Raw genomic sequence first — 11,410 nt, forward strand, 5'->3', positions numbered from 1 at the left:
ATTAAAACACTGAGTTGGTTCTCGACTACTCTGGAACTCTTGAAAGTTTATACTATAAATTATTCAGATACTCGTTTTGGCCTGAGCATTTGCATAACTCCTTAAATAGGTCTTATAATTACATAAACAGGATCTCAGATTTTGAGCTCTGCATTTGGTCTACCTATGCTGTCCTCTGGTCTACCTATGCTGTCCTTTGGTCTACCTATGCTGTCCTTTGGTCTACCTATGCTGTCCTCTGGTCTACCTATGCTGTCCTCTGGTCTACCTATGCTGTCCTCTGGTCTACCTATGCTGTCCTCTGGTCTACCTATGCTGTCCTTTGGTCTACCTATGCTGTCCTCTGGTCTACCTATGCTGTCCTCTGGTCTACCTATGCTGTCCTCTGGTCTACCTATGATGTCCTTTGGTCTACCTATGCTGTCCTTTGGTCTACCTATGCTGTCCTCTGGTCTACCTATGCTGTCCTTTGGTCTACCTATGCTGTCCTTTGGTCTACCTATGCTGTCCTTTGGTCTACCTATGCTGTACAATGTATTATCTCTTCGATTTACACACGGCATCTATTGCACGTCTGTCCGTCCTGGGAGAGGGATCCCTCCTCTGTTGCTCTCCCTGAGGTTTCTCCCATGTTCCCCTTTAAACTGTGGGGTTTTTCTCTGGAAGTTTTTCCTTGTACGATGTGAGGGTCTAAGGACAGAGGGTGTCGTATTGTCATACTGATATTCTGTACAAACTGTGAAGTCCACTGAGACAAATGTAACATTTGTGATATTGGGCTATATAAATACACATTGATTGATTGATTGATTGATTGATTGATTGATTTCTCAATTTGAAAGGAGATACATTTTTTAAATCTTGGCTCGGCTTTTGTAGGAAGCCATTTGGGACGTAATTGTGACTTTACCAGTGATAATAAGAGATGTTCGGTAAAGGGAAGATGTGGGACAGTGGTTTGGTACAGGTGAAACATTTGTATGTTTATATGCTTAAGAGTATGTCTACGTTGAAGCTTGAATCTCAGAAATAAATCTAAAATGTCTTTGATAAATAACCATCTTTATCCGCTGCATAAGCAGAGGTGAAACAGGGATTGCATGTTGTCATTTCACTTGACTTTTACCTCAGCTTTCTTTGTCCTCAGGGTTTGAAGACTTGTTTCTTCCTGAAGCGTGACACTGTGAGCACCCAGCTGGTTCTGCAGCCCTCCTGGTGGGCTTAGCATTTATTCAAATTGAGTGTTTGGTACCCCTGTGATTTTGCAGCTTAACTGAGAAGCAGGGCTGATCCAACAGGAAGTATCCCATAGAGGCGATATGTCACAACCTTCCTGTGACTTCAACTTTGGTTCTGTCAGAGATTTTGCTGCAGGGTGGTCTGTTAGGGCTCAATCATTGAGAGGGAATAATGAGAGTGGCTGTCAGTTACTAAAGTTTGGTCTGGATTTGATGTTCCGTATGGCCATGATAGAATATGAAAGTATTGTAACCTGCTTTTAACAAGCTCAACAAGTGAAATCTTCAATTCCATTACAGTTCACTGCTTTTCGCTGTAAAGCTTGTGTATGTTTCAGCTGCATTGTATGGCTGTGTAATGGAAAACAAGTTCAGCAGTCTTGGATATAAACCAAATTAAACCAAAAATATAAAGATATTCAAGTTCATCAATACGTTTTCATCCCTCCTGCATTGTATACAAAAGCTTCAGTAGCAGAGCAAAACACATCACCAACCAAGAACCTCGTTCAGTCTTTTTACCTCCCGTTAGCGGTTCACATGAAGAGTGACGCTGTCGGAACGAAAAACGGAGGCGGTTAGATAGATAACTCCCTGTCTGCTAGTGACATGTTGTTTGTCATGATCTCACAGTGGCTCTTTGGCACTCGGGACACATCATCACTCTCACCATTTGACACCCACTAAAGTGATGTTTTTTTAACCAAGATAGGATAAATCCGGGGTATACTTGCCTCACTCGTAAAAAGGCATTCATCCTTCTCTTTTGAAGAGAGCTAACTTTATCATCTCTTTTGTGATTTTGACCCATGGCTAATGCAACTGTGTGTAACTTGTTGTTCAGCTGGTGTTTGCATAAATTGTATGTGTTTTCAATTGTGGACAAATTGTTCTAAGATTGTAATTTTAAAAGGCATGGCGAAAACAGTTCACTGCTGACTAGCTCACACTTTCTCTCGATCTCTCTCAGGGGAAATTGTCTTCTTACTGATTAGACTCTGTTTTGTGAACTCACTGCCCAAGCAGCGTTTCAAATTGGACAAACACACTCTCATAGAACTAAGCACACACACACATACACAAACACGCACAAAATCCATGCCTCAGAGGAAATAAACCTCAGCCACGCTGTTGTAGCGTTAATGGCCAAATCCTACAGAGGCACTGTATTCTAAACTAAACAGAAACGGGAAGTTAAGGCTTCACAGTATGGAGTCTGGAAGATGAACAGGGAAATCTCATGTCTCTAGGGAGTGAACCGCAGCCAGTTCATTGGTAAAAGAGATAAGGAAGTACTATGCTTTACCCTAGTGCATACAGATTGTATACAAACCTATAAAGCCACACAAAAGCAATACAATATTTGTGTTAGTTTATTAGTAATTAAATAAGTATTTTAAGTGAAATGGTTGGACTAAATTATTGTGTCTAAAGAATCTAACATAGAACGGACAATACTCTGAAAGATAATGAATTGCCCATGCATAATTAACAGCTGGGAGCAAAATGAGAATGAGGTCTTCATCCTGCCTGCATGTATTATTAATGCTACTCTGTATCTGTCCTATCACTGTTATCTATGATAAAAAGTGATTCATTATTCACCACAGTAAATTGAATGAATGAATAGTTTTAAAAGATTCTCAGGAGACAAAAAAAATCAGGACTTGAGCTTTGAGATAGCTTCTCGTTTCATGCTCCAGTGTGAATGAAAGATTCAGGGCAATGAAGCGTTATTAAGTTGCACTCTCAAGTAATGAACTATTGCATTTCAGTTGCTTCTGTTCATAGCAGGATGTCAAAGACTCCTGAGACCTTTTGAATTACTGTCCAACAACTTCTATACACTGAAACTGCTTCTCCCTTTCCTCTCAGGAACACTTTACGCCAGAGTGCAAATTCAAGGAGTCGGTGTTCGAGAACTATTATGTGACATACTCCTCCATGATATACCGGCAGCAGCAGTCGGGCAGGGGCTGGTACCTCGGTCTGAACAAGGAAGGAGAAATCATGAAGGGGAACCATGTCAAGAAGAACAAGCCAGCAGCCCACTTCCTTCCCAAACCTCTCAAAGGTAAGCCTCTTTCACATTTTACTGTCACAAGACTAAGGGCCAGGTTGTGCTTTAATAGAGTTAGTCCATACAATGCCAGTTCCAACCATGTTGAAAATTGAGACCATTTTTTGCTCTGAACAGCCTCACTTGAACACAAAGCTGTCCGTCTTAAATATTGAGGTGTTGTGTAGTTTGAATATGGGAATAAAAGCGCACATTGTGTGTCTCTCCTGAACAGGCACTCAGATGATCAAGGTCAAGATGCAAAAATAGTTGCGTCAAGAATGAGAAAATGGTGTAGGGGGTATTCAAAGCTATTCAACAATCCAACAAACAGTATAAGTGCAACGCTGTAACTATTAAATCTACTGAGGTTTTGAGTTATTCAGTCACTTTTCTATTTGGTAAATGGGTTGTTTCTCACAATAAGAGAATCATGAAAAGCTTTCGCTCTTCTCTATTAAATGCCGCCATTTTCTCGATGGGGATATTCTGTTTCTAAAGCGTAAATGAGCTGCTTCCTCATGACCCTGTGACCCTGTACCATTTAGCATTCTCCTTAGAAATGCCGGTGTAGACCGAGCTTCCTGTAGCTGGTCACACTCTGCTGCAGACAAAGTGAGGAACAATGCTGTGCCTGAAGCAGCAGGAACAATATGTTTTTATGCTTTGAATAGTAGTGATTGTTTTCAGTACAGTCAAGTCAAAGAGAACCCCACCCAACCAGGCTTTGTTTGTGGTAATGTGGCAATGTGGAGAACAGAGGGAGAAATGGTTTGTTCTGTTTCCTTTCATCTTCAACAAGACACAGATGTACCTGTCAACAGAGAGGAGACAGAGAGAGAGTCTGTTTTCACTTCAGTAGGATAAAAAGAAAAGCACTTCTTTACAAATTAGAGTAGAGTAGTAATAAAGTTGTGTGTCCGCATGTAGGTATAAGGGCGGCTATGTGTTTTCTTATATTTTCCTGAAATATTATAAACTCTTTTTTAATATAATGCAGTCAAGGATTCACCAAAAGCCGTAACACTGCTATGTATTTCAGCTTTGAGTTCAAACAATTATTTCTACATTATGCAAATGTTATGCTCTCCCTATTTCGTCTCTGGTGGAGCTCATTCAGGCAGCATCCTATAAAGCTTCTGTCTGCCCTTTGACATCGCTATGATGATCTTTTCACATGCATTTGAACAGGCCATCCAAAAGGTCTGAAACACACTTTGGAGAAATAACCAGAGAATAATTACATTGCGTAATGCAGATTGTAAAAAGAAATACTGAAAAAGAAAAAGTGATTAAAATCCTAGATATTTGTGTGAGACATTTAATCCAAAAATTGCTGGCTGAAATTAAAAAGTGAAATATGTAATTTTTTAGATCCAACAAGCAAATCAATAATGAGAAAAATATCAAAGATGTACAGTAAGTTATACTCCTTCTTTGAATTTAAATATCTATTAATGCACAATATTTACTACGTATTGTTTATAATTTCAGTTCCAAGTGTATCAAGTGGTTTGCATTTGGACATTTGCAAGAGAAAGAGAGAGAAGTAAAGAAGAATTTCATCCAGCAGCTCATAAAGATTTAGAGGAGGCGGTGTTACAGGGCACCAATTAAAAAGCTGTCTCTGCATTGGCATCTCCTCCAGCCGTTACTCACTTCTCTTCTGGTTCCAGTCTGTGAGTCACAGCCCACAGCCTCTCATTCTGTCTTCCTCTGGATGAAGCAAGTGCAGCTCATGTCATTCAAACCCAAACAAGAAAATCCTCTTTTAGAAATTCTTGATGCAAGACACAAAGAGCTGCCTTTATTGGAAAATGTGTACCAAATTCTATCAAGTGGGCGTCTGCAGTTCAAACACAGGGAGATATGTGAATGAATGTAAAATGGATGGTTAACGTTGGGGATTAATGTTTAAAAATGAATAGCAGCAGTGGTGTCGAGGTGATAATCAGGTCAGTCGCCACCGTTATAATCGTACAGTACTGTCACTTCAAAAGGGAACTAATCATCAGTGGTTTCCCAGTATAACCCTGCCATTGATTGGTGTTTACAAAGATGGTCCCTGGATTGCTGCTGTAACAAAAAATGCTGGGCTCAGTGAAGTGTCTGAAGGACTGCATTTGCTGTTTCAGCCACACGCTCCCTTAGGACTGAACATCAAATAGCATTCTAGGCAGAAGGATGTTGATAACATCCTGAAACCAAAGACTCAGATTACTGATATTTCTTCTGAAAAGCCGCTGCTGAGATGTACATTGGGCCAATGCTGCAAACAAAGCTAAAGCACTAGCTTCTTCTGAATTTATAATGCCATGCTGTGAATATAGGATTTTTTTATTTCAGCACCTGATGTTATCTCTTGAGTCAGCATTTTACAAGGAACTATGACCAATATTTCATATTAAAACATCACTGGAACTATTATAACCGCAAACAAACGCAGTCCCACTTTATTGCTATCTATCTTCTATAAATCACAGTTCTCTTTTACTGTTGTTTCTTCAATGTATACCAACTATCAGTTTGTCTGATTCTCAATTACTTTGTGTTTCCACAGTGGCAATGTACAGAGAGCCATCCCTCCATGACTTGACAGAGTTTTCCCGCTCCGGCAGCGGCACACCCACCAAGAGTCGGAGTGCCTCGGCTGTGCTCAACGGCGGCAAAGCCGCGAGCCAGAATGAGTCGACGTAGCCCGGCAGCCGAACCCAGGCCGGGGGCCGAACCACGAAACCTTACCTCCAGCAGAGCGTGAATCCAAGCAGACAACTCTCACCGATCAACGGTTCAGGACTAGCTACGACAACAAACCACACACGAACACCATCAATAAAAAAAAGAGTTAGACACCATCCTGGTCAATCATTGTCAAAAAATCATCAATAGTCAGCAATTTAATGTCACATAAACCATTCTGGACTCAAAAGACAAATAACATTTCTGTTTTGGTCTTGAGTTTTATCCATTACTTTGACCACTCTCTTTGGGTGATGATCGCTTACCAATAACTCATCTTTATCTTAGTTCATTGTTCTTAATTTCCTGTACACGATAACTTTTCTTTGGTAATTTAGACACCAAGCACTCGTTCATCTTTAAGACAGGGACAGAAAGTTAGACATAAAGGCATTCAGGGCCGCCAGTAATAGTGCTGGACTACAACGCTGCAGTGGTACAGTACAAGCCCTGATCTTTGTCTAATCCATGCTTCTGTGAATACAAAGCCTATAAACTCCCTGGTGTGGCACATCCTAGTGCTGCTGGGACTGTGGCCAGCCAGACGGTAGCTCTCCTGCGTCCTAGTGCACACGCTCAGAGACTGAGCTCTCTAGCATGGGAAATGAAGCCTATGTTCAGCTGACCTGAAATATAAAGGGACAGTGTGGCGCTCTTGCAGTTTTTCTTTTCTTTTCAGAAATGCCACAGCTGCATCTTGGTATTTGCTAATTTTTGGAATTAGCTCAGAGTTTTTTTTTTTAAACTGGTTTTGTTTGTGTCCCCTCTTGTTCTCCTCCCTTACCATTTGTAAGTATTGTATTTGTTTTGCTGTTTCATGATTGAAGGGGGTTCCGGCAAACCAAAGACAGAAAGAAAGAGTGTCCCTTTAAGCCGCTGAAAACCAAGCCAGGAAAAAGGCAAAGCTGGAATTTTTTTCTTTCATTGTACATTTTTGATTAAAGAAAGCAAAGATTTTGTGAAAAAAGTAATAATGGACAAAGGAAGTGGTTTGAAACACTTTGGAGTTGGCAACGTGCTTGATGTTGTACTTTTTGCTGATATGCTCGATGGCCGAGTTATGAAACGACTATTCTGTGTTCCCATTCCCTTTTGTTACCACTGTGTCACGATGTCTTCGTCTGTTGTCCCTGTGATCCGTTTTTCCTCTGTGCTTGTGTCATACTTCAACTCCCCCACCATCCTTTTTTGTCGACCCCTATTGACTGATAACACCATAGGAATATGGTTCAAGCCCCTTCCCAGGATGCTTGTTATGTGTTTGAGTAAATTATTGTGGTGACAATATTTTCTATATTTAAAAAAAGAATACTGTGGACTTTTAGGTGGCTTAACATTTTATAGGACACGTCATATTTGTAAAAGTGAAAATAAAACATACAAAAAGGAACATCTTCCCTGTCTTGCACAGGGCATGTACAAACTAAATGATGTACAAAAATGACCCTTTTTGTGGGCTAAGTACTCTTCCTTTCAGCTACATAACTTTTGTTCTGGTACATGCTTCTGGGAGGCTTCTTTTCTTGGTTTCCTCCGGAGGTGGTTTGTATTAGGTGAACCTCTATGTTGCATGGGAGAAAGCAGGGAAATTCTGGTCTAGAGCTGCATGATGTAGGCTATGTGTATTAACCCATGTTGGATCATGTGTTCCAAACTACCAGACTAAATCTGATAAAACAACATTTATAGGCAGACATTGTGGCTGCCTGATAACTTCCAGTTGTTTATTATTTGTTGTATACACAAAAATGCACTGAATAAAATGTTTATATTAAGATATACTTTTAAAATGTGTCAAACTTTCTTCTTTGTGCTTTCAATTGCCTTGGTGGTGTAACATTGGGAGCCACGACGCATTCTCTCACTGAACACACACTCACTGTTTGAACACCGACGTATCACATAAGACTGTATATATGCCTTCATTTGCCATTGAGTTGAGGAGGAGAGTCTTATAAGGCTAAAAGGTTATTTTTCTATTAATCAGAAAACTAGAAAAACAGCCATTACAAAGTATTCTCCACTGCAGCCTACTCCGTAGCTACTGTTAGGCTGGAGAACAGCAGAGAAATCACATCAGAATTTGATCAATTCAGTCTAATAACATTTGGAAAGTCTAGAAGAGCAGAAGGATTGCATTTTTTTAATCTCTATTCTATATAAAACATAGTCAATATTCAAGTCTCTTTAGGGTTATATCTTGAAGAACACTCTTAAACCCATAAAATGTTCATTATTATTATTGATACGCATCTTGATATTATAGACATTGATCAAAAAGCATATTGTATATTTGGTTATTTCGCCCTAATGCTGCCTTGGCTCAATATTGTTGTAAGTTAAGCAATATCAGTTTGAACTGTATTTCCCAAGGGTTGATCTTGATATTGTTGTTTTGGTAAAAGGGATCATATAGCTTCTCTTCACAAAAATAAATCATGTGTGGGCCAATGCACAATATCACAAATCCAGACCTGATCTGTTTCAGAGCTCACTCCAAGTAAAGGCAGCTGCAGGCTGTGCATGTTACATCATTAGACAAGTAAAAAAAGGAAAAACAATCCAATTTGATGGGTTGAATCAGAACACGGTGTCTTTGTGTGCAGAGAGGACGTGACACGAGGTAGTAATTAGCTGCCGTGTCAGGTGCTACTAACACAAGCCTGGGAAAGAATGATCTGAATCATGGCATGACACTGTGTTAACCTGCCGGGCTTTTTAATAAGGTCAGCCCTCTCACTCACTGCCTCTGTCATCTCAGGAAGAAGCACTTTCCTTAATGAGGGGTTTTGTCCATGATCACTCTGCGTTGATTGTCGCCTACAGTACATGTCAGGGATGGTAATTAATTCAGTTAATTCATGTGACGCAGAGAATAAAGCACTGTAAGAGGAAATTCACTGCAAATCCTAGTTTGTGCGATGAAAAATACAACAGGAAAAATGAGGTTGATCTAGTTGTCCTTAATTGATTTCCTTTTAAATCCACATTTGTTTATCGTATTTCATCAAAAAGCATTATAGACTGAAGTTGCAGATACAGATCTTCGGTCTGTGTGCCATTAATTTGCCAGCTAGTTAATACTTAAAGTGGACCTATCATGCTATATTTTAATAATATAGTGTAGGACCATACCTATATAAGGCATATTTATACTTTTTTTTTTTCAAAATACCAAACAGATCATGCATTTTAGCCATGCCTCATTTCGCTCAATTTGCACTTTTTTAGCTCTGTTTTTGCAAGGGCTGATTCTGTGAGAACAGCACCATCTACAGGCCTGGCATATGTACTACAGCGTCTCCAGTGCTTTCGAACGGCAATGGCCGTGGCTGTCTCCTCCTGATTGGTGGAGTTGGCCCAATAGCCGTAGCGCCACCGTCCTGACGTCAGGACAGTGTTCAAATCTGGATCAGTTTTTATCAGATCCGTTGCAGCCCCTTTTTTAGAGATTTGGGTATGGAGGAAAATAGAGAGGGTTGTGTTTTCTGACACTTGGTGAGTTCCCTGGAACACCGGGGACACATATTCATGTATAAAAGACGTACAAAAGTGCATTTTGCATGATAGGTCCCCTTTAAATAAAAGAAAAATGGATTATGAAAAAAAACGTAGGAGAAATGTCAAAGACAAAGATTGAATGGGTAGTTTTGCTGGATCTGAATTTGAGTTAGAACGCTAAAACGTTTTGTCATTGTGCAAAAGAAAAAGCGACAAAAGAGACGTTTTGCTGGTTTCTACAGCACAACATTACAGGAAGATCTCCTTCCTTGGAGTGTGAGATAGAGTAGGCATCACTTTCGTCTATGGAGACTGCCTCATTACGCCCATTGCCAGCAGAGACAGGAGAATTAATAGGCCTCTGTAATTTAGGCCCCGATATATGATCTACTTCATCGTTCATTTAGTTTGACATCCCCCTACTCCCTTAATTTCCTTTTGCCCATCTCTAGACTCCATTCATTAGCATGGGGCAGTCCAATTCATTAACGGAGGCTGCCTGCCTTATTCCGAGGAGGTTATGTAAGGAACGGCCACTTCCACTCTGAGGTATATCTCTTTCTCCCTTTCCCTCTTCCTCTGTCTTTCCCTCGCTCACTGACCAATCAGTTATTCTGCCCTTCACTTCTGGCTAGACTAATGAGTCTTCATGGAGCCCCAAAAAAGAGCTGATATGCTAATCCTGAAGGGGCATCTCATTCACATACACACACTTATACGCACGTCGAGCAAAGCTATTGCCACTCCAGTGTGCGAGGATTTGAGATCTGGAGTGAGATCCCACTGCTATAATCTGTCACGAATCAGGCCAAGCTGATGGAGCTGTGATATATGTGAGCAATGTGTACCTGTGAATGCTATAACTCATTACCCTTTATCACTGCCAGCTCAGGCTGACTGGCTTCATTCCTCACCCTCTCACCCAGTCTCCCTTTCCGTCTCTCCATTTTTTTCATCTTCTTCACAATTGCACTTTTGTTTTGCGGTAAGATTCCAAGGGCAAAGATTACATGAATTTCTCTATAATTCTCTTTAAATTGCCATATTAAATGACATAGCTCACTTCCTGATTATTGGTGCTACTTTACAATTGTTATTGACTGTATTAATGGGTACTAAATTATTTGTTAAGGCTTAGCAATAAAATATTTTTATTGTGAAAGTAAGCAGAGCATTAATTATAGATTTATTGACATTGATTATATCATAAATAAAAATGTACAACCTCTTTGTGGCTATGCTTAACGGTATGTGCTATTAAAGTAACTGCATTATAATCAGATTTAACGGTCCCACAGTAAAAGCTATAAGATAAACCCTTTTAAATGTTATACTGTTCTTTAATACTATATTGGGATAAAGTCTTCTCAACCTACTGTTGATACAACAGATGTGTCTTGTTGCCATTTATTATCGTTTTCTTACAGTGTTATCACAAGGTATGTTGTACAGAAAACAATTTTCTACCTGTCTGTCAAGAAGTCAATGCATGAGATGACTCTAATTATGAAACAAGCTGGAGTGATTTGCTACTCGTCCATTTTGCACACAATTTAACTTAGTTAAAACGCAGCTTCCCAGAAATATTGAAGCTTTTACAACCTTCGAAGAAGACGATGACATCCTAATGTAATTGACTGGGTGACGCAGATCCTCCCACGAGGGGCAGCTGCAGCTCAGATTTTCTTCCTCTGCTCCTTTTATATATCAGTTTCTTGTTGACGATTTAAAAATAGTTTTCCTTATCAATGGTAAGTTATCTGCAAATGATATGGGTATGTGAATATAATATGTTGTCAAGAATTGGTTTATTTGAACATTAAGCTTTGATGTCATTTTTAAGTCCAAGTCCCTGAGAAAATGAACTATACCA

At 39.8% G+C, this 11,410-nt stretch overlaps 1 protein-coding gene across 4 annotated transcripts in view; it reads left to right on the top strand.

The window, feature by feature from the left end:
* fgf13a (fibroblast growth factor 13a) overlaps positions 1-7,826 on the top strand; it is an 82,891-nt gene extending 75,065 nt beyond the window's left edge. For all 4 annotated transcript variants that reach the window (XM_034135891.1, XM_034135907.1, XM_034135916.1 and 1 more), the window contains 2 exons: positions 3,114-3,312; positions 5,858-7,826. In XM_034135891.1, the coding sequence (XP_033991782.1) occupies positions 3,114-3,312; positions 5,858-5,994 (336 nt within the window). In that variant the 3' untranslated portion in view covers positions 5,995-7,826. The remainder of the gene's footprint in view (positions 1-3,113; positions 3,313-5,857) is intronic.
* Positions 7,827-11,410: the final 3,584 nt, after the last annotated feature.

Source organism: Trematomus bernacchii, unplaced genomic scaffold (genome assembly GCF_902827165.1).
Source record: "Trematomus bernacchii unplaced genomic scaffold, fTreBer1.1, whole genome shotgun sequence".
NCBI classification, from domain to species: domain Eukaryota; kingdom Metazoa; phylum Chordata; class Actinopteri; order Perciformes; family Nototheniidae; genus Trematomus; species Trematomus bernacchii.